Source organism: Aythya fuligula, chromosome 12 (genome assembly GCF_009819795.1).
Source record: "Aythya fuligula isolate bAytFul2 chromosome 12, bAytFul2.pri, whole genome shotgun sequence".
NCBI lineage: Eukaryota > Metazoa > Chordata > Aves > Anseriformes > Anatidae > Aythya > Aythya fuligula.
The window spans coordinates 16,732,817-16,760,458 of NC_045570.1; the positions used below are offsets into that span (position 1 = coordinate 16,732,817).

The window sequence follows — 27,642 nt, forward strand, 5'->3', positions numbered from 1 at the left end:
GCCACCTCCCGGACAGCCACCGGCCCCTCCAGCAGGTGGGCTCGGGGTGGGCAGGGCGGCTGTGGTGGCTGTGGTGGCGGCGGGGGGCTGCTCCCCGCGGCAGGTGAGGGGGCGGGCGGCCGCGGGGAGGGGAGAGGAGGGCGGAGAGGAGGTGGGCGAGGGCAGGGAGGCGGCTTTGGGGCGAAGGGGACAGGGGGAGGTTGGCAGAGGGGACGCTGCCTGCCTGCACCTTGCGGCTGGACGCTGCCTGCTGCAGGCTGGCGAGGGAAGGAGGAAACCTTCTCAGCCGTGGTGGGTGTCTGATGGGGGTCCAGGGGTGAGGAGGGAAGCCCCCCTGCGAAGAGCCGTGCGTTGATTGCTGTTAATTAGTGGAGCCGTGGGTACCCGTGCTGGTGGTGCTGTGGTGAGGCGGTGTCCGAAATGCACCTGAAGGCAGAGCGAGGGGCCAAACATGCAACAGGTCTTGTAGAAATTGAGGTTTTGGTGCACAGAGCATGGGGGAAAACAGCAACTGACCAGGGTCTGCCTTCAGATTGCACTTCTTGGGCCACCTGGTGTAGGAAGGCACTTGCTGTGTCCTAAGGTTGAAGCTAAGAGTGGGGGTTCAGCAGTGCTCAGATGAGATGTTCTTTGCCAACCTGTACCTTTGTGATTTGACTTTTCTCAGTTTTTCCTCTCTTTCCCTGCCCTATCAGATGTCTGCTAGGCAAGAACTGTAGATGATCTTCAGAAAGGGTTTGCTTTTGAAATTCAGGAGTACTGTAATGAAGGAAAACTAAATATGCAGCTTTGGGGGTGGACGGAAATGGTCGATTTCCATGTCTGTGTTCGCTTGTTTCCTTGCAATGAGCCTTTCTAACTTTAGTTCAAAGTATTCAGGTTCTTTGGTAAAAGACAATGTAGAAATTGCTCCTGTGTCACAACGCAAAAAGTAACAAATGGTCCCAATTTTGTGTGGCATACAGGATACCAATATTTTCACACCTGTGGTGCTTACAGTCAAAAGTAAAGTAATGCGTCTGTGTCTAAACTACAGTTTGTGGCATGTTTACATGATGACTGGATCACTCGTTGAATCATTTGAATGATGCTGGACCTCCCTGCTTTAGGCATCAATAGTTCTGTAGAAGAGCAGCAATGCTTTTATTTCACTCAAAGGTGTCCTGTAGCTCGTGCTCCTCTGGTGTAGAGGCATCCAGATACTGTGTTGATGGGGGTTATAATGGCATTCTGCTGAGTGAATGGACTGAAATATCGTAGATTCAAATATTTGTGCAGTGATGAGTGTAAGAAGGCTTGGGGGCACCCATGTGTGGGTCTAAGAAGACTCTCAATACTGAAAAGGCAATGAAGGGCTTCCTTGAGCTCTTCTGGGAGGTCTGGTGTGTTTCACCGCTAGGAAGCTTCCTGTGGTGTTCCTTCCAAATTACTCCCAAACTGGAACAGGTAGCTGGAACAATAAAGGAATGGTCATGTAGGTTGACAAAATGCTGTGATATTTTTTCACCTGTTTACTGATGAAGTAGGTATCCTCAGCTGCAGTATTGTTTCAGAGTAAGTTTAGAACCTGGCTTAGAATGTAAGGTAGACTAAAAACAGCATTCACTCTCTTTTAAGAAGGAAGAGCTACTTTAAAAGGGGAAGTCCAGTATATTATATTCAGCGGAAACTGTTTAAGAAGCCACCTCTGAAAGGCAGTTCCTTTGCAGTAGGGGACTGAGCTCTCAAAAATGCTTCATCGCCTTTTATTAAGCAGCTATATTTAGAAATTCTTTTTGATGTTGCTGTAAGGTATGCTTCATTTTACAGCTACAACTTGTACTGCAACAGGCTCAGCATATGTATGTTTTGTTATATTCTCCTGAAAAAAAATATCCATTTACAAGTTGAGTTTTATTGTTGAGTTTTATTGTTGCTGTGCAGTATTACTGAAATGGTTAAATGTTGTTCCAATCACAACATACTTGTTTCACTACAATTCTTAATGAGGGAGCAAAATGAGAACACTAGGTTTCTTTTATTTGCTTTCTCCTTTTTGAAAGCCAGGCACCGTTCAAAGATTTGTAACTTTATTTTTTGCTCCTTGCACTTCTGTTATTATAAGTCACTGTAATAACAGAAAAAACAAATGTAAGACGAGATGACTGTGGCTATCTTGTGAGATGCAAGGCCGTGATAATTTCTATGTTAATCTGACTGGTCCCAGGGGGTCAAAAAGGATCCGTTACATTCTGACTAAAATACGCCATTGCTTACAACCCTTAAAAGTTGTCCAAAGTTCTCAGTTGTAGGATTGACGTGTACATACATATATTTTTCAGTACCAGTAGGAAAACAAAGTACCCTTTTCTTACACAGTAACAAGCTCATAGATATTAAACATGATATAACCTGTACAATGCTTTGCAAAACAGGGAGTAAGGCATGGTTCCTGCTCTAGAGGAACTTCAGGTTCAGTGTGGGCTATGCAGAAGAGGCCTCGCTGCAGGTAAGGAGGGACTGTTGTTTGCTTTTCTGTTAGCTTGAGAAAAAAAAAAGTGTTTACTGAAGTGGTAGAATTTTAAAAGGGATTGGAAAGATTGCACCGGGCAGCTTCAAAGTCTGACAGATGGGACTGAAAGCAGTTGGTGACAAGATGTTGAAAGACAGCTTTGTGGTATTAATGAGAAAGAGCAGAAAAGAGAGTGAAGAGCATGTCAGGAGCCCGTGACATGGGGCGAGGGGGAGGAGGGCTGGAAGAAGTTACGAAGGGGAAGCGAGAAGTGGCATGGTCAAATTAGTTATCAACACGGAAACTGAAACTGCTTGTGATGGAGAGTAGTGGACTGAGGGGAGAGGAAGAGAGCCCAAGGGGATGCTGTGCCTGGTGGCTCAGCATGCCTGCTGCAGGGACATTCAGCTGTTCACTTAAACCTGTCCTGCTCAGGGATGGGGTAAAGGGGAAAGATTGGCAGCAAAATGGGCAAAATGGTATCTTGGGTGAAAATGATATCACTTCCTTCTTTGTGCGTGGATGGAAAAGCAGGTTCCAGGGCACTCTGTTTGTAAATAAGCTTGCTGAGAAGTAATCAAGCTTGTAATTAGCTGTTTGATGTGGGCGGGACCAGAGCACGGAAACTTGCTAATATTTATGAGAGTTGCTGCATGCATGTCTCTCTTTTGCCCGTTTTGTGCCAAGATGTGCTCTGGGTGTATGCATGCAAATACCGGTGAGGAAAAACAGACTCTGTTAGGAGAGGCATAGCCATGGAGTGTTAGAAGTGCGTAAGCTGATATACTTTAGACATTGCCAAGGTTTCTTCCAGTATTTGTATTTAACTCATATTTTCCCTTCACTTTCTTTACTGTTCTAAACAAGACAGTCACCTGGTTTAAATTCTCGTGTAGGTCATGTGCTGTAAGAGTTTACGCAAGCTGATGTTACTGCATCTGGTGTTACCTTGTCATTGGACAGCTAGGCCTTAATCATCAGCATTTTTTCACAGCTCTTCCTGGTGTAATATAAAGACAACAGCTAAATGGGCTACAGAGCCCTTGAGGCTCCTCAGATTTGGGAATTCTCATCAAGCAGCAAGTTGATGCTTCTGTGATAAGTTGGGGCAAGAAGAGTAACGAACTTGCTGCAGCTGGGATGCAGTAGGGATGGTATTTTGACTGTCTGGTGATAGTATTGTGAATATAAAAAAAAAATGGGGGAGAGGAGGATGATTTTGATTGTGCTTCAGACCTCTTTTTCCATATCAATAGCTTGATTGTTAATACTAAGGACAAAATTGATTTCCAGATATTTTTTACAGTTGCAGAAATTAAATTGCCCTCAGTTTCCAGAGTTAAAGATTTAACTTCAGCATAACATAGAATTCATTAAGTTTTTATCGGGCATAAGTCTATAAGTACCTGAAAACAATGAAGAAACTTTTATAGGAATGGTGATTTCTGAAAAGAGCTACTTCTGTCTCTGTCAGAAAAAAATATGCATGAGCAAAGGCTTAATGATATTTAGTTCCCTATAAAATGGTAAGTAAAAGCTGATCTGATACTTGAAAGGATCTCAGTAGGCTTGAAGTGATTCTTTTTCTGATGCCTTATGAGACTCCTGAAGTCTTCAAATCAAGATAAATATAATCAGGGTTTGTACTTTGTTTAAGGGAGTCTATTCTACATTGGATCTACCAGTAACAGTTACTCTTTCCTGGGGAGAAACCAGTATTTGCTATTTGCGGACTTCAGAGATTCTTTTTTGCTTCCTAGTGCTATGAACTTTTTGTTGCTATTTTTTTTTTGTTGTTGTTTAAAGTGCATTTAGACAGAATATGTGATGCATTAAACTTGCATTGCACATTTGATGTGCATGTATAATGTGTCAGTGATACACTTAAGTAAAGAAAACCTGCTCGATGTGGCAGAGGCGGATTCGATTTATAATTGTACTCGGTACCCTTTCTGGCTAACTGTTCACAAGCTGTTTGTTTAACTGTCCCAGGAAGTAATCCTTCCTTGGGCACTGGTTATACCTGCGAAAAAGCTGGAGTCTTGGTGAGTGAAATAAACAGGTGTCGTGAAAACAATCTGTGCAGTATAATTGCTTTTACACTATGTTTCTATCCCCTCTCCTAATATTAGTTAGGAGAGGGGATAGAAAACACATCAGAAAATGCTACAGAGATGGTGAATATTGCTCATTTAGAAGAGGTGTATAATAGGGTTCTGCTTTAGTTTGAACACATTTTCATGCTTCCAGCGTGTTCTTTAGTTTTGTTTATTCTTAAATACTCTGGAACGTAAAGGATTTATTTGTTAGAACCTAGGTGTTATTTATACTGGCATTTCTATGTTTTGTACTCTTCGTAGTTATTGTTCTTTTGTCCAATTACTCGGGTAGAATTCTGTTTGCTATTTCTTCCCGGTCTCCTTTTATTTTTTTTCCCCTTCATGTTTATGTCACACACTTCTATGTCATATTAGTGAGCTTTTAAAGGTGAAAGTCTGTATTTGTAATGCTGGGTGTATCTATGCTACTGAACATGTGCTTGCATAAGAGAATACATGGAATTATATCCTTGAATGTGATTTTATGTATTTGGGCTAAACGGAACGTAGCTTGCTTTATATTGTTTTGGAGTGCTGGGTACAGCTGTGTGAGTAGGCTGCAGGAGCAGTTAGTGTCACGGTACAGCTGGAAGAGGGACGTTGGTCTTGCAGAGGAATTGAGCAGTGGCAGCTCCACCTGGCTCTTGATGTTTAATAGAAAATAGATGTAAGTGTCACTGGTACCTCTCTTTGTGAAGACTGTTCCTCCTTTGCCAGGCCCCTTGCCATTTTATCCTTAATGTTCACCATGTATATGCCATGCATTTAAATGGGTGGTCTATTACCTAAAGCTATTATGTATCTCTAATTTATACAAACATAATTATAAGGAAATAAAAAAGCTGTTTTAAATACTGATTTTTTCCCCTTTTCTGCCTTTTTCAGCACACCGAAAACTGTAAAAGTTTGATATAAAAAAACAACAAACATGTCCAGAAAGAATATAGACTATGGGGTGCTGCCGGAGTATGAGAAAAGCCAGATCAAAAGGACCTTGGAGCTGGGAACTGTCATGACAGTATTCAGTCTTAAGAAGAGCAGTCCAGAAAGGAGGACTATACAAGTCATAATGGAAACCAGGCAGGTGGCATGGAGCAAGACAGCTGACAAGATTGAAGGTTTCTGTGAGTATTTTCAAAGCGTACCTGAACTTGGAGTTACTTAATAAATTAATGTAATTGTTGAATATTGATTTAATGAGCCTTTGTTAACATAATGAAGCTTTTGGCTGAAAATAGTCTGGTAACTTGCCAAGAATACGGTGAATTGGGGCAATGCAGGTGAAGAATCTTCTGCAGCTCCTTAGTTAGATACCTAACCCTTGCATGTGGTTAACGTTCTTTTTCCCTAAACCCTGCTCTCAAAGTTTTCATCCTTGAATGTGATGATGCTTGTGTTCTATGAATTGTGTTACTGAGTGAGAACTGTTTTCCATCATTAAGCACTGAGATGTCTTGTAGATCCAAACAATTAGTACTTTTTTGCCCTTCTCTCCCCAAAATCAAAACATCCAAATACAAGGAAACTGAAGTAAATGTCCCATATTCTTAAGGAAATTGTTGTTTCAGGTTAGAAATCATTACTTAGGATCATTATTGGAAAGTACGAATGACTTAGGAAGATGAAGCTGTGAGATATGAGATTGTTTGAAGGTCCTGAGTTGATAGTGTCTCTAGCCTATATCTGAACTGGTAAAATCCACTATTTATAACTAGGTGGGGAAATAGAAGGGGAATTTAAAGCTACGTAGCACTGCAAAAGCCATGGTACAAGAGTAAAGTGAAACTTGTTTTCAGTTCTTACTGAACGTGGCTGATGTCAACCAAGTTCAACCTGCAGTTTTGGGGGCTTGTACAGTTCCCATTTCTATAATGTAATTACAGGTGTTGCATATGAGCATTTGATAACTTTATTTTTGTGGGCATGATTTTATGTGCTGTTGCTAAATGGTGTTTGTCTTCTATGAAGGGATTGGACAATCTGTCTGAGTTGACACTTACTGGTTGCCCTCAGCTAATATGAGAAGTTTGGAGTTGAATTTAGGAATTGAAATTGTGATAAGAACTTGGAGTTTCGAGGTGAAGAAGTGAAGGCTGAGCCAGTACACTGTAGTGAGGGAATAATTACAGCACAGGGAATCTCAGAGGTGAGACTAGAACTTACTGAGCAGAGACTGAAATTTAGGTGAGAAATAAGTTGATCGATGCCTGAGAGAAGGAAGAGGGGTTAGGAACATGAGAGAGACTGAGGCTAAATTAAGTGTGTGGGGGGATAAGGGGCCATAGGTGTGGAGAATAAGCAGATATTTCTCCCTGCGGCCTCTTACTTTTCTGGAGGCTTGACAGTCATATGTGAATTTCAGTGGGAAGAAAAATCTGCATTGTGTGGTGAAAGAAATTGAGGAGAAAGAATGGAGTTCGTCTATTGATTTTTCGATATATTTTTTTTTTGTTATAAATCCACTGTAAGCTAAAAACACATTGATCTGTAAGGCTGCAAAGACAAGCACTGAGAAGATGCATGATTTTTGAATTGTCTGTGCAACTTCACTTCAAGCTACTTAGGAGCATTAAATTTCTATTTGGTATTTCCACCAGTTCCCGTCTTGTTCTTTGCAAAGACTGCGCCTGCAACAGGAAATCTAGTGCAGTGGAATGAAAGACTGCTCGTCTGGAGAATGTTTTTATAATTGGTGGTGAAAATGTGGTCATACATAGTGTTCTGGGAAAAAGCAATCGGATCTGCACACCCTAATTAACAGGTTCTCTGGATCATCCTTTCGCTGTGCCCTGGTTAGTCATGTAAAATTAGGATAATTATTCCTTCCTACAATGATGAGGGTGAATGCGAGTATGATATGCTCAGATCCCAAAATGAGGTGTGCCAAAAAAAGTCCGGTGTGGAGGGGAGTAATTCAGTTATGAGAGCATGGCTTGAATAAACCTTACAAGTAAAGCCTGGGGTGACGCACAGAACAATGAGATTAAAACAAAATAGAAAATAACCACTTGCTGGATTAATGAGGCCTCAGAGTCCTCTGGCAAAAAATAACATGGGATCATGTAGTTAAAGACTATAACACAGCCACTTGCACAAAGTGACTAAACTTAAAGCAGCCTGGTCTGTATTCCAGAGCATTCCAGGTTTTGGGGCCAGCTTTTTTCAGTGCGTGACTTGCAGTCTTATCAAAGCATCCCGTGTGTGTGTAGGAATACATACTGATAATTAAATTTCTTGCTCTGTGTATAGATTTTGACCCTTTTGAAGAAAGGTGAATATTTTATTTGACCCTTATACGTGGGTGATCCAGCAGGATAATGACTTGCCTCCGGATACACTGGCACTTGTTACCAGGACAGGGAATTCAGCTATAGACCTGCAATTTATCCAAAGGCCATCTGCCTTTCTCCCTGAAAATTCAAGTATTTTAGCAGTATATTTAAATTCAGGAATATTTAAGTGGAAATACTTAATGGAAACTTCAGGTATGAGAATATGTCAAGACTCCAAAGCATGAATATGCAAAATATTGTTCTGTTGTCTTACAAAGCAAAGAACCCTCTCAAAAACAAGATGTATTTTCAGACATTGTTTCAGAATATGATGTGAACTGCTGTTGTGTTGTTCTGGTTCATGGTAAATTCTATCTGATCTGCTTGAAATGAAAGTCACTGCAGCTTTAACTTGCTGACAGTGTTTCTACTGAAGAGGAAGGAAATCTTTTTTTTTTTTTTTTTTAAATTTTATTATTACTCCTTTTGACTGACACTTGGGCTTCCCTTTTGCTTGAAAAGTAGAAAAAACATGGATTTGAACTTTTCATATGTAGTAATCAAATGGATGGGCTTCTTGAGTACCAATAACAGGAGAATAAGAATTTTTATTTCCCTGGAGCTGTGCTAAAAAGTTGCTACCAACTTTGTGATGGGAGAAAAATCATTTTCACTTGAGAGTATCTAAATGTATGTATGAATATCCCAAATATTCACTGGTGGGTTGTATTGACTTTGTGAAAAATAAGAACTAAGAAGGCTTACACATTTGAAAAATATATATTTAGTGGCGAAGGATATGGTAGTATGATCTCAAGTATTATATTGTTGCTTAATATTCCGTGCTTTAATCATCCTGAAGATTGCTGTTCAATACACATTTGTGATGTGATCTTAATGGTTGCTATTTCCATGTGCTACAGTCCAATAAGAATTAATATTGATCATGGGTGAGAGAGTGAAGATCGTTGTGTGTGCAATTTTAACTCATTTGGCAACTGCTCTTTAGAGGAGGCACAGAACTGAACGTTTGCACCTGCTGGGGGAATTGTGTTCATAAATCAGATAGCAAGGAGAGCTGTTAAGTTTTGGATGCAAAAAGAGCTGATAGAGAGGATGGAGACCTGTTTTTATGTTGTATCCTAATACCTTTCCTTTGGAAAATAAGAACTTTTTTTTCCCCTCTCTCTCTGTTAACTGCTCTGCCTAGTGTTGTGAGTTTGGGGTATCACAATGCTGAATTTCTTGCTGTTGAACTGTAAATATGTAAAGGGCTCTCAAATTCCTCTAAGCCAGAGCAGCTCATAGTGTAGGCCGGTCAATGCTCTACACTGCAGGGATGCAAAGCTCTTTTGATTGTGAGGAGATGAGTAAATATCTTAAAAAATTGATAGCATAAACTGCTGAAAGACACCTGCTGTGTTACGAGGATGGATATCAAGGAGACTTCTGCATTGATTTCAGTGAAGTAGTGTGGTCTCTGAAAGAAGTACTTTGTGTTATTTACGGTGGGAAAAATCTGAGACGTCCTGAAGTGAGGCAGAGATGCAGGTGTCATTTTTTTTTTTTTTTAAACTTTCATTCACTGTAATGAAAGCTTGTTTGGGAACACACAAATGTAGTCGTTAGACTTCCTTAAGAGAGCTGTTTTAAAACGGGGAGTTGTTTTTGGAGTTGTGACATTTTTTTTTACATAGATCCTTAAGCAGTGGCTTGTGCCTGCAGATACAGTGATGATAAATATTGCTCTTCTGTAAGGTTGGTACAAAAATGCTTTGCTGTTCTTTCAGACACAATTATCTTAAATTATTTTTATGCTTTGTGGGGTCTAGCTCGGAATAAGACAGCAGATATTAATTTTCCCAAGAGTTGCTTACTGTATCTATAGCTGGTAAGCTTTCATACTGCTGTTGGTTTTTATACCTTACAGACATCTAATATACAGTGACGTGTTAAATGATTAGTGTATCCATCTGTACTGTGTTCTCTGGGGCCATGTTCCTGTGCTGCTAAAATTATGGTACTACTCAAAACCGGATGGTTCAGCAAGTCCAAGTCGCTGGAGACAGCTGAACAAATGGGCAGAGGTGGTTCTGCTCAGTGCCTGGTATGGATGAACCCTGAGGATATTACAAGGACATTTTTCAAGTTTGGTTAATGTTGTTTGGGAAAGGATTTAAGTTAAGCCTCACATTAATACTAAAACAACAACAAAAAAACCCCTTTGTTTTGGAATAAATGGATCTGTGCAAGGGAGATGTAGGGTTATCTATGCTGATAGAAATGTTTGTGCAATGCCACGGCTCTCTGTGTGGCAGTACGATGTACTTTAAATTGCATTACCCATGGAAGGGTTCCTTTCTTTTAAAAGCTGTCAGCCTTTATGGTCAGAACAGGGTGAAAGAGGTGCTAAAATTATGGCTGTTTCCTGCTCAGTGCAGATGTCTTTCTCCAGATGAGTAAGTTAAAATGGAGCTACCTTTCTTTAGAAAGCCCCTGGTTCCAGGCCTTTGGCCTCTAACAAGTGTGGATGTACAGAGGCAAGGACAGCTGGTTTAAATGCTCTCCCATCTCCATCGTGTGGCTCTGACCACGCAATGCCTGAGTACTGGAGATTTTACTTTGACCTTCCGAAAGACCTGAGTCACCATATACAGAAGGGATTTTCTAGCAAAAAGGAACTAGTGAGAAACTTCTGTATTTAACTCCCAGTGAAATAGTACAGGTTGTTTGTGTCCTTTAGCAAGGATACACAGTTTCAACAGTAGATCAAGGAGCCAAATTTTCAGCTAATGCATGTCCCAGAGTCCGCTGACTTTAACAAAGCAACTGAGGGCCTTGGTCACTTTGTTTTTGCTTGGGATTTACTTCAGTCTGGGAGTGCTGCTACATCCTTAATTTTGCAAACTAAGGGTCTTATTTTAGCTGGTGCTTTGTTCTAGCTTTACAAATTGGACAGTGCAAAACACACCGTGTGGGGATCTCATTGTTGTGCCTCAAGGGGGATAGGGAGCATTGAGTACCAGCTCCTCTGTTTGTGCCAGTCCTCCCTGCCCACCTGCAAGAGGGGAAGGAGCAACCAGATAGTGGCTGTGCACACTTTTTTCTCCGAGTTGTCCTGATGGGTTGAGTAACCTGTGCATGCACAGTCTTTCTTTCCTCTACAGCTTTGCTGCCAAGAGTTCCTCAAGCCAAGGGAGTTCTTGGGTGCTATCTCCATTTTCAGGAGGACAAGGTAGCTGTTGAACTTCTCCAAGCCAATCAGACTTGCTGAAGACAGTAGATTTTGCTCTGTGAAAGAAAACTCGGATCCTCTTGTACAATCTGTTTCTTGGGTCTCAGGTGATTCTGCTTACAATGTGTAAAATATAACACGCTGTAGGACCAAACAGATTAAGTGACTTTGAGGTGTCTTTCTTTTCAGCCTGTAATGTCTGAATAGTCTAGTACTTGAGCACCTTTCAAGAAAAAAAGTAAATAAAATTTGTCTACATTTTCCATTTTATGAGAGTTCCAAGTTTCCTTCTAAATGAAAGGGAAAGATGAACGATGGAAGGAGAGGGGCTGCCTGTACCAGAGCATTTTCTAGGTATAGTGGAGGCCAGGAAAGTTCCCAGTGCTGCTGTTTTTTTTAATGTCATCTACTAAGATTGCAGAATACCTTGTATCTGCCTTCCCTGGGTTCGCCTGGGTCCAACACAACCCATTGTACAAAACCAAAATAGGTAGAGGGGAGCAGTGCAGCTTTTCACAGAGTTTTAATCACAGATGTTTAGCACGCAGGATTTCATTAGAGTATTAAAATTAATGCCAACAACATGTGCATCCTTACGTGGGTCTGCAGAGAGCTATGCAAATAATTGAGGGAAGCAGATCTGAGCTAGATCTGACTGTGTTCACCCATGCTTGGGCTTCTTTTAGTCATCTTGCTATTGTTCTATACAGAGAGACATTTTAGATGCCCTAATAGCTCTAAGATCATCCAAGGGAAACACTTGTAGGTACTGGCTACAAAATGTCGGGGCTGCTTCTTCTGCCTTCTGCTTACAAATGGCATTTCCCTCTATTCTGCCTTGTCCTCCATCATTTTAGGCTATAAAGATAACCCGGTGTTTGCTAGGTGGGCCATGGGGCTGCTCATGGTGCTCAGAATTTCATTCGTGTTTCATTGTACGCACCCTACCTTTTATTGCAGTGGAGCCCCTGCCATTTTTTCAGTAGAAGTCTGGTCCTTTCATGAACAAGAAGTAGGTTTGGTAAGCACTGCAGAAGTACTGCCTTGTAGATACGCTGGCTTGATGAAAGGCTGGTGACTCGGATGCAGCGTTCATGGGGTCAAGGGGACTTTTCCTTCTATTTCCAGGAAAAATAAGCAAGCCTCCTAGAAATCAAGGGTTGACCACAGTCCCCAGCCACTCCCTCCACAGCCTGATTGAGAAGCTGCCCGTTTCTAGAGAAGAAATTTGGTAACCACAATTGTATAGCGGGGAAAGCATGTGGTGGGGAAATGTGTTCTCCTTCTAGTGCTGTCCTAGTCCAGGTGGGACCCAGCAGGACGTGGCTGTGGAGCATTTATTTACCCGTGGCTGTTACTGACCATTGGAAGTTCATGGGTTTGCAATTTAAGAAGTACTTGTCTTGGTAACTAGAACAGAACTAAACTAATGTTTGCTTTATCAACACACCAAAAAAGGAAGCTTAGGTTTCCTGGTATGGAAGGAATTGTTTAATTTGCGATGGATTTTCCTCTTGGAGACAATGTGTGCTGTATGCCTGGCTGTGAAGCCGTGACTTACACAAGTACGAGTGTAACTTACTGCAATGTGTTGCTCAGCATGTCACTTCCTATGGTTCTGCTGTGTATTTTTATTGCATATGAGCCCTTTACAACTGCATGGGGCTGTGCAGTGGCCCCTGGGTCACACCCTCTGCTATTTCTCCCCACTTCTACTGCATAGCCAGCCTGCGACAGCTCGATGTTGTACTCATGGTGGCTTCTGGGGATCACTTCTGCCTCCATGTCAGCGGCTCTGCTGTGCTGTTTCTTTGCTAGGATACCACACGGCCCACAAACAACTGTCCTGTTGGAGCTGAGACAGTGGTGGGGGAACTGCTGGACAGCAGGGAAAGGCGGAGGGGAAGGAGCTGCGAGCAGGAACTGCTGAAGTCTGTCCTCTGCTAAGAGACATGACTGGGGCACCTGCATCTGCTGACTTAGAGTACACTCCAGTGCTACCAAACAACATTTCCCAAATTTTCTTGTATCATGATATAGAAGTTTATATGCACATGAGTAGACTAAGCCCCACAGATGTTATGGTATCTAAGCTGGTAGAGCAAGCACTTGGCACGTTGTAGGTCTTCAGGAAGGTGAGCTGTAACAGATACCTCGTTCTTTGTCAGATGTCAAGTCTTCAAGGAGAATTAAGGGAAAGTCTGTGGTGACTGGAGTCTGATTAGTCATGGGAAAATATGCAAGTTTCTGCATACTCTTCCATCAATCTGGGTGTTAAGTGATGATTCACAGCCAGGAGAATTGTGCTCTGAGAAGTGTGTGGTGCCTTCGCTGACTGTGTAAATGTCTGCTTCTCTGTAATGCAAGCATACATATTTCTGTAGATAATTTCTCTTTTTTTGATTACTTTTTTTTCTTTTTAACGAAGTGGCAAAATTATGAAGCACAGGGCCTGAGCCTGTTAAAATTGAGGCTTTTAATGCTAATGGGTATGCTTCAGTATAACATGTAGTAACTGTTTCTTTTTTCTTCAGTCCAGAGGTATAAGATAGTCCTGCTGCACTAATATACCTTTTTTCATTTTTAATCAAAAGATATGACTGATAGTGCCTAACATTTTATTTTAGGATTAACTAGAGTGGCTAATTTCATGTTATCTCTCTTCTGCTTCTTTCCTGCAATTTTTTCCAGAGTTTGTGAACAAAATGACTGTGGCCCACTTCTTAAATACATTTGCCTTCTTAGATTCATTTAGTGTTACTAATAATGTGTCTGACGTATGAAAGTAGAAAGAATTATCAGAAACTGTTAAAAATCACTTGAGATTTACTTCCTGCTCAAGAGATTTGTACAGAATTAGTCATCTTAAAAATCTGTAAGTACAAGTGTAATTTTCATCTTCCAGGGATATATTAAGAAAGGGAGTGCAAGAAACAAAGAACTAACTTAGCAAGTGCACATTGTACATGTAACAGCACTCACAAGTTTTGATTCTGTTTTTTCTCGATCTGCAAGGTTGCACCGTGTGTTTTCAGACTGTTACGCTGCCAAGTAGAAACCACATTACTGCAAAACGTTGCACCTGGATAATGATCGAAACTCATTGGAGCGGCAGAGCATCTATAACCTAGTCATGTAGATACTAGGAGCCGATCAGTCCACACACAGTTTGCAGGGAGAGGTAAAATGCAGGGACGTGTAACTAATGTAATGGCGATCTTAGATGTGTTGTCACAGGTGGTGATGTTGTAGCTAACAGGGTATTTATTTATTGAGATCTTTTTGTATTTTGTGAATGTTATCCTGCAGCATGTTATCCCCTAAATTAAATTTTTCTGATTTTACTTTTAAAATCCTAGCTAGAATGACCTGCTGAAGAGAGCACATTGTGGTTCTGGGCATCCTTTCAGCTGCCAGATGCATTAGGAATTTCATTCTTATTTTATTTTTTTTAAATTAAAACCCAAGCACCTAAGAGACTGTTTATGAAAGTGGCTTACATTCTTAAACTTAGCTGAGGGATTTTTTTCCCATGAAATTAAACATCTAAGTAATTTAAATATTTAAATTTGAATGTCAGTATGAACTTTCTCTCTTGTGGAAAACTTTATTTCTTTGTCTTTGGAAAAAATGATACAAACTTCTATAGCATTTGTACCTTTCTGGGACAAGTAATTAATATCTATGTATTCTGCTGAGAAATACCTGCTCCTTTTGACTTGAATGTCAGGCTTGACCTTGCTAATGCTCAGATAGCTTGACCTTTCTAGTAGTGACTTTTTTTTTTTTTTTTTTAAATAATTGCTATCATTTTTTTTTCCTGTCTGAATTTTCTGACTGTCTCAGGCAATCATAAATAAACAGAAGAAATAAACTTAACTCACATTGAACACTCCAGGTCCTTATTCTGTCTTTTTCTTTCTATTTTGTATTCTGTAAACTGTTAACGTGTCATTGCAAAAGTGAATCTACTTCTTACTCTTTGTAGAATATCTTTTCAAAGGGACACTACAATTCACCCTTTTCTGTTTTGAAACTAGTGTGTTTCAGTTCTTACCAGGGGATCTTTGTGTAAGTCTTCAGCTGAGTATTTAGAGCCTGTTTTTTGTGGTTAAATGAAAAAAAGAATGTGTGTAGCCTTTAGCTGTTTTCAAATCATGTCTTCACTTCAGCAGCTCGCTTTTGCAGTGTTTAACGCTAACTTACAGTGACCAGACTTCCTGACGTGGCTAGCCAGTGAAATGAGGTTCCAATCTAGAGCACTTTGCAGACCTGAGCACCATGAAAGTGGTTGATGAAAGTGAGGGGAAGATGTGGATGCTCCAGTAGATTTTCCCCAAAGTCAAAGTTTTGTGTGGCAACTTTCTTGTTTTGTTTTGGGAAGTAGAATGTAAAGTTTTATGGGCACGTATATAAACTTTACCCTAACCTCATTTTCTGAAGGTGCTTTTTAATTTCTAATATGAAACCAATAGCCCTTTGAGGTTTAAGGCCCCTTCAATTTAGTGCCCTTCAAACTGGGAAGGGCCATAATATGTCACTGCTTTGCTGAGCAGTCTAGTGAGAAGTTGTCAATTCAAAAGATAGCTGTAATTGATAAGATGGCAATTTGTTACTGTGCATGGCAGCTCTGTGTGGTCTGATTACTTAAAAGCCTGCTGGTTTAAGTGGTACACCAAGCTACAGCTTCTGCCAGTCACGCGGCTCAGTCCCAGAGGACCCCTTGGAAAGGCAGCCACGTGTGCTTTCTCAAGATGCACCGCACCATTTCTCACGTTGCATCCTTGTAACTCTGCAGATATTTTTGTGGCTTACCTGTAATGACTTCCTTGGGCCACTGAATGTCTGATTAAATTTCACCGTTTGTACGAGCTGGATCACTTTCCATACCACCTCTGTTCTCACCTGCTGCAGATTTTTGCCTTCATATGACTTTGCCTTTCTCTGAGACAAGCCTCACCTTTTTCCCTTTAGAGTTGCACTTGATCCGTGTTTCACTGCTGTTTTGAATAAAACAGGCTGTTAAGACACACCTTGTATAGTTAATCTTTAATTCTGCAGAGGTGAGACTAAAGCCATTGTCCTTACAAACCGCTGTGAAGTGCATTTGCAAAAGGAGACTGAAGGCTTTCTTCATTCACTGGGGGCTCATTTGCACATAGTCTGTGTTGCAGGAGGCAGTTTCTGCCTTTCTGAAATGAAACCCTCTTTGGAATATTTTGTAATGCAAATTGTTTTCTTTTTTTTTTTTTTTTTTTTTTTAGGAGGGATGTAGGTTTCAAAAACTGGTTTTGAAGTCTTTGTGCAGAATGTAACTATATACACGCATGAAAATGTGAAGACACTCATGTAGACAATGCGCACCTCTGTGTCTCGGTCTGCACCATTTGGATGATCAGTCCCTTATTTTCCTTTCTGAAACGTTGCCAGTAGCTTCTCTGTAAGACTTCTGGGGACTGCTACTGAAAATACCTAATGAAGTAAATAATGATCATGGCCTGATTTCCGACACTACAAGCATCCTTTGAATCTCTCTGTAAACTTTTTATTCTCCTGCTCCACTATGTACATAACTGATCTGACCGTTCTTTGTGGCTACAGACAATGAAAATCTCCTGCAGCCTTTGGACTTGCAATCAGGAGCCTTATCTTACAGGACTCTACTCCATACTGCTAGTCCCAGATGAACTTTAACACTGCTAGTCATGACTCTTCTGCCAAGGATACCTTGCTAGATTGTCAGCCTGTAAGGCTTATCCCATTTATACACAGTTCTCTTGACTTTACAGCATCAAATTATCTGACTTTGGTAAAGTCTATCTATGCAAGCATGCCTGACAACAGTCAATTTACATGGGCACTTCCAGCTAACATATTGCTGTTCTGCTGTTGGTGTTGGCTGGTTTTAAGCAGGGGCTTTTCCTTCATCCAGTTGTCTGCTTGGCTGCTCCCTGCAGATGATGGGTGGTGGGTGAGCGCTGTGGCAGAGGCGGAATGATCAGCAGCGTTGTTGTATGCAGCAATGTTGTGTTTTCTGCAGTTCTGTTCGTTCACTAGCTGCACTTGCCTTACGTCTTGTCTTCTGCTGAGCTTGCCCAGCACCAGCCGTAGTGGAATCCAAGTTGTGTTTTGCCATCTGCCTCCTGAAGGGAAGGTAACGGGGATTCACAGTTAAAACGTTGGGACTGAATGTGATTTCTGCTGCCAAGTTATTTGAATGGAGATCAGTGGAGATGCTGAGGATCAAAGGTTTATTGTGAAGTTTATGGCAGTAAAGAGCTCTAGCAGGCACTCTAAATTACTCACTGCTTTCCAATCTGTGCAGTCTTTGGGAAGTAGCCGTGTAGTGGTGTAATGATCCATTGAATTAACTGATTTGCACACCACATCTCAAGAGCAGAAGTTCAGCGGCTGCAGGCTCTAAAGTGCCAGGAAGGTAGTGAAAACTGCACACCCAGATCAGAGCCTGAGACAGGATAGTAATGAAAGGTGCCTTGGGGTCTGGTCTAGTTAAAGTCTGCTCGAGGGAGTTGTCAGAATTAATAGATGACTGATGAGGCTGCCAAGAAGATTCTTTTAACTCATGGAAATAACCACATAAAAGAATGGATGAAATGTAAACTAGCATTGTAGCTTTTCCTGATTGTCACCAGTGTCATCATCTTCAGCACCTTAATGAATACATTGGGAGCATCCTCCTCATCTTGCTGGGTCAGCTAGAGAAGCTAGAGTCAGCTTCTCTACAGAGCATATTTGATTTATGTTTCCTTGGGAAATGCAGTAATTTTGTACAGTTCTATGGAAACCACACTCACAAGACTGCTTTACTTGATTTTATACTTTTCAACCTGTGTATGTCCAGATCTGTGCTTTCTTCAGATGTATCAGGCCCCGGGAATATCTGTCCATGAAGTCAGGTGAGCAAATGGCTCTGTGATTTTTATGTGGAATAGAGTAGATAGGCTCCAGAACATCAAGGCGGTAAGAAGATGGAGTGGCCGAGGCACTGTGCTGGTCGTTCTGGCACAGGCATGAAGCTGCATTTTGATTTTATTATAAAAAGGTCACAGTAACTGTGTAACAGCTGAGTAATGGCTGAGTTGGTGCAGTTGATTTACTAATCTGAGCCCGAAACATGTTGCAGCTTTTCCTGGCTCTTCCTTTCCCAGTTCAGTTGGGATCAGCTCTTCCAGATGCCATGGGCACTGCATGGAGGGTGATTGTAGCGTACTTGGGGGGCCAGCAGAGCTTAGTGTAAGACTAAGACTCATGGTCTGGTCTGTAAAGCAGCATGAGTAAAACAGGAACATAAGAATAGCAGTTACCACTGTGAAATCTGGGTGTGCAAAAGTCCTTGAGTGTGGATGTGTGTATACACGTGTATTCCCATGTGGGAATGGGATGGTAGGGTTGAAAGGTTATAAGTCAAGGAAATGAAGTGTAGCGAGCGTACATGTAACTGAGGGAAGACATTAGGCAAGGCTGTGTGTTTGTTTCAGAGGTCAGTATGAGGTAAGAGCCACTCAAAGTGACAACAGCAGTGCAGGTTGTGAAATCTCTTATCGCTGCTTATAGTTTACGCTTTGAGGGGGTCTTTGTGGTGTGGTGTTTGATATACATGGATTTATGGGAGTGTGAAATGAAAGGTAGGCTTCACTTTCAAGTTACACCTGCGTTTCTCAGTATAAACTTGTTGGGTGAAGGGAAGGAAGAGATGGCTGGTGTTATTATTGCCTGTAACTAGCATGAGCCAGTGTGGTGTACAGTCCTGTGTCATTTATTGCAGCTTACCCACTTAGGTATTTTCTATTTCTGCAGCCTGATCCTTCTCTGCTGGTACTAACGTGGATTGCTGGGCTTACACCTTCTTTTTCAGATGCTGGCATTTTGGGATGGATATCCAGATACACTGCTAGGGATCTAAGTGATGCTCTGGGTTTGTCAGAGGATGTGAGCCACCACTAGGCTGTAGTTCATTTGTTGTTCTGTCATTAATTTATTTTAAAAGTTTACGCTTAAATTTAGAGGCCTTGTCCATCTAGATATGCAGATCTTAGGAGATGGTTTCATGGTTTGGGAGAGTGACTGAACCATGGAGGTTGAGATGTTAGATGCGCTCTATCTTGAAGATAATCACATTAGGAAAAACAAGTTCAAGAAAGATGTTTGTGTTCTAGGAAAAGTTCAAGTTGACCTTTGAAGCCCTGTTTTCCCAAGACAAATTGTTTAATGACAAGGAATAAGGAGCATCAGGTGGAAAGTTTGGTTTGGAATTCTTTGTAAAGAATAAAAACTTCCTAGATGAATTAATTTGATAAACATCCTTGCTAGTGTCTCCCTCCTTTCCACATTAGTTTCATAGAAACCCAATGGTACGCGGGCCCAAGATCTAACCAGCATTCAGCTCCTCACACCCTGTTAGCAGCTGAGTTGCTTGTTCATTGTGCATTATTAACTGTGACGAGGTGCTCATTTTACACTTAGTTTTAATCTTGTGGTGTTCTTAAATGCACAAACAGAAACCCTCAGTTATTTTCCTTGGATCTTGCTGGCTCTGATAAACACATTTCAAGAGCAGCCGTGAAATGTTTTTCTTCACTCTTCATTCTGTAAGTCAGGACTGTCCAGAAGTGGGAAGAGCTGTTTATTTGTCTGGTCCACAGGCAGAGCAAAACCACTTCCTCAGTTTTCTAATAAGTATCTTATCTTGAGACTGCACATATTTCTATTTCAGTGCTGTCTCACTGCTCTTATGCAGGCGGTATGAAAAGGGCTTGACAAAAAGGGAGCTGGCTTGAGATGTGTGCTCGTGTGTCACTGCCATTTGGCTATGAGTGCCTGTGTTCTGTAGAAAGCAGCACATTGAAAGTGCTGCAAGAGATTATATTAAATGACAAGAGATCTGCTTGGAGTTGTCCAGGAGAAGGCTCAAAAAAAAAATTAATTATTGGGCTGCATTTTCTCTTTACTTTCTGGAGGGTGCCAAATATACTTTCTTTAAATATTCCTTCATATGAGTGTCAGTGGCTGTACTGGGGTGCTAGTTGACTATCTAAGATCTAACTCATTCTTTTTAGGTGGGTAAGCTAGAAGTTGTATTGTTCTTTTGTCTCTGAATGGTTGGCATGGCAATTGGAAATTTCTTAGTGTAAATTCCATTTATGAAAACATATCTTCTGTAACCCAAAGGGACTACGCATACAAACTTTGCCCGTGGCTAGTCAGTGATAATCAAATGATAAAAATGATGAAATGACAAGTTACTTTTCTTCTTTTTTTGGTCCTTCTCTGCTGTTGTGTATTAGTCAGTAATACAATGAGTTGTTTAGTTGTGGATTGCAGGCTGGTGCAATTTTCATTTCTTGCCCTATAAAAATTTATAACTACATATGTACGGATTATATACATGTATGTGCTTTGAGTTTTTAGTTTTGTTGTTTCAGGCTCTGCTGGAACTCAAGTGCAGTTGTACTGACTGACTTACTGTTTTTTCCTTTTAGTGGATCTGATGGAAATAAAAGAAATTCGCCCAGGAAAGAATTCAAAGGACTTTGAGCGTTGCAAAGCAAGGCACAGAGAAGAACACTGCTTTACTGTTTTTTATGGTACCCAGTTTGTCCTCAACACCTTAAGTTTAGCAGGTAAACCTTTTTCTTCTTTGTTTCCTCTTTAAACCTAGCAATTGAACAATCAAATACACTGATGAAATAGTAATGTAAAGAATACTGTGATTTTTTTGCCCTTGGCAGTTCAGGAGTGCGCCAAATGTACAAAACCCGAGACCTTTTACTCAGCTAGCCCTTAATGTCTTTGAACTGCTCCATTTGTAACATTTTGCTGTCAAATAGTGTATTGTGTGAGACTTTTTCCTTACATTGTCCAAACAGAACAGTTGTATAACTTGTGGATGTAATACATGAGTCACTTGCTGCAGTCTGTCCTGCACTGTACAGGTCAACAGCTCTGTGTTTTAAGAAGATGAATGCTTGTTGCTCATTAGAAGGCAACAGCTATTTAAGCACTAATTAATATCATGTCTCTTAGTATGTGTTTATCAATATATCACTTCCTAGGCACTGTAACACTAGCATTACTTTTTATTTATTTATTTAATGTAGGAATTATGTACTCCTAGGGAGCTAGCAAATGTTTCATGTATATGTGGGAATTAATTGTCTATAGATCACAGAACTGGAAGCCTGGTTTTACAGTCCAATACACAGGTAATTAAAGACCGTTTGTCACTAATCCAGTGTAATAGATTTTTAACTTCAGATCAAGTTTTACCATTGCTGGATGAGGTCTGAAAATTTTGAATAAGTGCAGCTGTGCCAGGTATTTCAGATTGATTTCCTCCAACACCCCCCACCCTGCCTCCATGGCAGTTCTCAAAACCAGATTTCTGCCAGTACTTTGAAAACACTCAGTATGTTGAGGTATATTGTCATAATGCTGAACTGAGAACAGCACGACTGATATAACTTTCAATTAAGGGGGAAATCCTTTTCCTTGTTAAAGCACTCTGTTTTTTTTTTTTTTTTTTTAAACAATATAAAATGGTCCCTACTTAGAAGGGAATGGTGGCTGTCATAAAGGCCAGAATTGTCTTGGGAGAAGAATTGGTTTGGCACTGGTAGTGGATGTTCTTTCTGAAATTGTAGCTAATTGAAAAACATTTCCATGGGGAGCTGAGGCTGGGTTCTAGTTTTATCCTTGGAGGATAAAGCATTGTTTGAAAATACATTTAAATAAAACGTAATCTTCATATTTTGAGAAACTGTTTTACTTTGAAGTTAGTTAAAGATTTTGCACAAATTAGAGCTCCTGTGTGAAAGTATTTTTTTAAGAGCTGTTATAATTGAAGAATGCCTTCATGAAATTTCAGAACCAGCTTGATAAAGATAATGGACTTTGTCCAACTGAATGCTGTAAAGACAGCATCTCATTCAAGGCCCTCAGAATGGTTTAATTGGCATTTCTCAGGGAAGGCTGTATCCAGAACACAGTCCATGATCATGCTTCTGTAGGGTTGAAATGTTACACATGTGATCATGTTAACTGATGTAGAGGACTCTTCTGTTTTGGGAAATGGAAAGGCAAACTAGCTATAAACGTAAACCAGCTTGTGAGGTTGGAAGGCATATGCACCTGAGTTACAGTGTTAAGCTGCGTAGACCTTTTTAAAATTTACCTTTTATTAGGTTGTGTTATCTTAGAGGTCTTTTCCAACTTAAATGATTCTATGATTCTCTATATAAGCTACATTAATTTCATACATTGCTTCCTTTCTGTTCCTCTTGCCTAAGCGTAGTCTGGGACAATCTGTGTTTAGAGGCGTGATTATGAAAAGAGGAGGTAGTTGTGTTCATCAGAAGCTAGCGCTTTACAACTTTCTTGTAGGTTGCTTGGAATATCACAAGCTAGGTTTATGCTATGACACACTGAATTCACTTTTCTGTGTGCTTCAAGTTGCTCGTGATCTAGGTCCCTGGGGAGAAAACGAAGTTTGATTATGTTACGGTAAGAACTCAGCAACAGTTTCATAATCTTTCTGGTGAGATGCTGAAATTTACCTAATCTGGGAAGCAGATGTTCTGTCAGAGTTTCCATGACTGGTCCTCTCACCCTCAAATTTACACTGTGCTACTAGTTCTAGAATTAACAACATGGACTTATGCAATGAGATCTATCAAGGAGAAAGGTTAACCAGCATCTCTGTGTACTAGCGTTTATCTAGAGACATCACAAGTTATGTCCTACTTTTATATGTTTCTCACAGCATATTATTTTTTTTCAGCTGATTCTAAAGATGATGCTGATAAATGGTTGTGTGGCTTGAATATCTTGTATCAAGAAGTCATGAGTGCTCCCACACCTGCTATCATGGAGAGGTACGTAGGAATATTTTCACTTTGTGAGACTTGACATCTCTTTGGAATGTAAAGTGGAAAATGCCAAAGAAATTATTGAAGTGCAACAAGTGCTACCTGCCAGTTACTACTAGCCAGTTTGTGTGTGATACAGAAAGCTCCTACGGAAACTCTCCATGTCTATTTGGCTATCTACATGTTCTGGAACTGCACTTCTCATACACTGCTGTGAACTTGCAGTTTGCCTTCTTCTATGTACCACAGAAAAACAACATCTCTGAATGCAATATCAAGGTCATCTGATCTGTGTTGAGTTCTTGGAAAATTCAAATGTCTTATGCAGTCACAAAAGGCTTGATCTGGTAGATGTCCATGTTTCAGCTTCTGTGTCCCCATGATTCCCATGTGCACATTTACAGTTTCGCCTGTTGACAGCATTGCACCATATGGTAATGTGATCAGCTCACCTGGGAGAGCCAGGATAAAAATGAACATTTTAAACAGTTACTTTTTAGCAGACAGCAATATGATGGTGAAAATGCACCCTTAATGCTTCTGAAGATGTTGTGCTCGAAACTGCTAATGTTCAGAATGCCAATTTTGTTGACAAGCTTTTAACACTGTCTCTGTACTTGATTGCTTTTCATCACTGCTGACTTTTGTGTTGGGGGTGAGTCACTGCTATTACCTGTTTTAAGGATACAAAGGATATATTCCCTGTCCTTGAAGTCTACCTGACTTTTGCAACTTTGATATTGACATTGATGTTGTCTTTACCTACTTGTAATTTCAGCTGGGGAGAAAGTATTCTTCACTTCCTTCTGCCTTTATATACATGTATTGTGTGGTATTGCAGAGAGCTGTTATACAAAGTGCTACTAGGTTTCAGGCTATGTTTGTGCAGTGGACAAAGTGATTTCTGTAGAGAAATGAAGATAAGCTTAATACTGGCGCGCTGTGATCATCCTTTAGATCAAAACTGCATGTATATATTTACTATTAATACTGCTAATAGTATTTTGCTCTGTACCTAAAACTGACATGCATTTTAATCAGGATTTTCTTAAAAATTCCCTAAGCCCTCCCTCCCTTCCCCCTCTTTTTTAATTTTTATGCATATAAGATCTTTCAGTCACCAGCCTCAGCTGACGTAGATCATTGACGTGGCGGAGTAACTCTAGATTAGCTGAAGTCTTGGCCCACTGTGTCAATTTACATTTTTACTGTTTCTGGTTGTTTATTCCTTTGTGCTGTGCACACCCTTCCCTTTCCTGTGTTGTTTATGTGGCCTTAAAATGCAATATTAAGCAGCAGAATAGTATGTATTTACAACTAGGGTTATAAAACTGATTGAATACTTAGATGCTATGCTGGAAATATGTTTGCTTTACTTAGTGACGTATGTTCTGATTTTTAAATACTTCTGTTGAATTTCGTCTCTGGATTTTGATATTTAATTGATCTTTTTTAATAATTCTCAAATTCTTTTCTCTCATTTTTTTCTCCTTTTCCTCAAGCTGGCTGAGAAAGCAGATCTATTCTGTTGATCAGACTAGAAGAAATAGGTAAGAGGCTCGCTTTTTATGTTCAGTTTGTTTTTAGTGAACTTTCATTGCAGACTGTAACACGGAATGAGGAGAAATAACTACTAATTTTCCTGAGATATAAAATATGAGACCTCTGAAAATGGTATTTGCTCTTGCTTTAACAACATGTGTTTTGCCTTTTGCTAAATGTAGCATGTTCATAACATTCACTTATATTCATTATGTAATATGAGGAAACAAGTGATGAGAAATAAATACTCTGCTGTTAGTGTAGATTTACTCTGCCAGTATAAAGAAAGGTGGTTGCCTTCTCCCAGTCTTAGTGCAGAGATTCAGGTTTGTTAGGCTGCTTGCTTTGCAGCGGCATTTGCCCTTCAATACTTTCTGGGGGCAAGTTGGACCCCAGCAGAGTGGTTTGTATAACCTGCTGTCAGCTTTCCTGTGCAGATTCGCCACAAGTTCTTCACTCATTGCTGAAGCATGTTTGCATTGGAGCAACCGTGGCCTAATGTAGACAGACCAGAACCAGCTTTTAAAAGCTTGTTTGGGCACTCGTAACAATGGAGCCGTGTAAGCAGATTTCAATGTGTGCTGCTAAAGGTCCGGGGTCAGTGTTCAGATGGTTAGCCTTACCTGGTTTCGATCCTGATGGGGTTTAACCATGACTAATATTTGTGGTATTTAGTTTGAAACTAGTCACGGCACCAACACCGGATATATCCTGAGACAGGGTTGTCCCAGCAATAACATGAATACTTTCCTGCAGGGGTCAGAGCTGCGATGAGAACAGAACAGAATATTTAGGGGAAGAAGAGATAAGAGATGCCTGAGTGTATTAGGGGACAGGAGGAAGACTATTGGTACAACAGGGTAATGTGTGAAAGAGTTACTTTAACAGTGGGAAACAAATATACTCTTGAGCATAGCTGTAGAAGGAAGCCTAGTTAGTTGTTCAGAGTAAGGGCAAAAATCTCTGGTTGCGGGTTGTGTGGGGTGTTTTTTTTTTTTTTTTTTTTTTGCCTTTTTTCTTTTTTGAGGGCTTGCTGCATTGAATACAATTTCGTGCAATTGGCTTGGCTATCTGGGTTTGTGTTTTTGCCCTATATTTGAATAGGCCAAAGCCAAAGAATTACCTCTGAGCTGATGCTTCTCGTGTCTAAAAAGGCAAACAAACAAAAAACAACAAAAAACCAACCACATATGGGTTGTAGGCTCTCATGTGCTGCGTTGCTTTGTATGTTTGGATTTCAGTAGCTTGTTTCAGCTTCATGTGTGAAGTAGATTTTGTAGCTTTTGCATAACAAAGGAGACTTTCTAAATGAATTCATCTGCACACCTCTAGTTAGAGTTGCCAGAAAACGTGCAAAACTGTGAAGAATGTTACCCTCCTTTTCCCCACATATATTACTTTATCATGATTTTGTTCTTTGTAGTGTTCTGTTTTTTTTTTTTTTTTTTTTTTTTTTTTTCTAAGGTGTAATTCAGTGTGGAAAAGAACGTGTGTTTCCTCTCATTTAGGCCTTTTCCTGAAAGCAAAATGAAGCACAACGTTTCACTGTGCGAATAAGACTGTTACGGCAGGAAATAACACCCTTCTGCAGACAGCCTGCGCTGTTGTGTGGCTTGCTTCAGTGTGAGCAGTGTTTCCAAAGATGGCCAGAACGATGAAAAGCCAAATATCGTCCTTTACAACAAAGAGGTGTTGGCTTACACCTGCTGATGCGTTTTGTAAAACTAGCCATACTATGAAGGCGTCTGGGGGAGAGGACCATGAAGCAAAAGCAAATGTTAAAGGCACAGAAGCTGGAGCTGGTGATATGTCTGCTGAAGAGGTTCCCTGGGGTGTTTAAGGGTTGTTTCATTGGTACAAAGCAGTCTGCTTAGGATCTTGGGGTTTTGTGCTGTGGAGAATGCAGTGATTTGTTCTCTTGGTAGATGATCCAGGCTTTTAGAAAACGTCAGGAAAGGAATTTGAGGTGGACTTCGTTTTTGTTTAGGTTTTGTTTAGTGCTGCAGTTTCTAGGGAGGGTAATTGTAAAGGTTGGGCTTCCAGGCAAGTCCTGCTTCACAGGTTGAATTTTTGCCAGGGGTAATGAAGTCCCAGCTCTTTGTTTTGGCTTGTGTTTGTCTTGCCAGAGGAAATTGCTTGTTTTTGGTGTTTGGGGTATGAGCAGAGTGCTCCTTCTTCCTCCTAAAAGGAGTGCTTTTTTTTCCAGAGGTCTGGCGACAGGGTGGAAAGCCAGGAATTTCCTGAACTCTAATCTGGCTTTGGTGTGGATTTTGGCTAAGTTCCTTCTTGCTTTTCCTCTTTCCCTCTCTACACAATGGAGATGAGAATCTCTCACAGGGCAGGTGCTTGTATGGATGCTGTAGAACAGAAGTGTTACTTTTGTCGAGGTGCTAATTGCTTTTGTTGCTTTCGGGTGACTCTGTTCTGATCCTGTTTATTTGCACAGAGTTAATGGCTTATGAATTGCACTGGAGGTCAAGGCAGAGCACCTTAATGCAGTGCCAACAGTACCCAAGAAAACAAGGCTAATGTCTTGTGGGCATTGGCCATAGCACCCACAGATGTTGTGCCTATGTTCTCTTGTCTTTTCCCTGCTTTTCTTTGCAGCTGTGGGTTTTTATTCCCCTCACCTTCCAGTCTAGGACTTGTCCCTGTGCCCCTCACATGTCCCTCTTTAATGCCGTGTCTTTCTCATTGAGGCCTCACAGTAGTACCTACTCAGTGTTTGAGACTCAGTCCTAGCACGAGACCTAATTTCTGTTCTTTGCTATCTAAAGATAAGTAGAAGAGCAGGCCACTGAAAAGTTGCTGCAGGGGATGACCAAATTGTTCTACCAGCTTGGTGCCACTCAATGGGGGAAGTCTCACTCTGCCCTTTTCTTCCACCATCTTTACGTGCTTCTATTCAGGCACTCAAGACTCTTTCCTTATTCTGGGTATGACGCTAATTTGGACACAAGGTGAGCTAAACAAGCTCATGAAGCTGGTGGAAGAGTTGAAGACTAGTTCTCCTTTTTGCCTTATTTTTTTTGCTGGTCTAGAAAGTTGAATCAGGTTAGTAGAAGGTTTGAGTGTCCACGCTGTGGCCTATGGAAGCAATGGGACCATAACAACAGGA

General features: G+C 40.7%; 1 protein-coding gene across 1 annotated transcript in view; it reads left to right on the plus strand.

Moving 5' to 3' along the window:
• PLCG2 (phospholipase C gamma 2) overlaps positions 1 to 27,642 on the plus strand; it is a 63,442-nt gene continuing 35,800 nt past the window's right edge. The window contains exons 1-5 of the mRNA XM_032195873.1: positions 1 to 35; positions 5,476 to 5,714; positions 20,598 to 20,738; positions 22,895 to 22,988; positions 24,485 to 24,532. Of these exons, the coding sequence (XP_032051764.1) occupies positions 5,519 to 5,714; positions 20,598 to 20,738; positions 22,895 to 22,988; positions 24,485 to 24,532 (479 nt within the window). The 5' untranslated portion in view covers positions 1 to 35; positions 5,476 to 5,518. The remainder of the gene's footprint in view (positions 36 to 5,475; positions 5,715 to 20,597; positions 20,739 to 22,894; positions 22,989 to 24,484; positions 24,533 to 27,642) is intronic.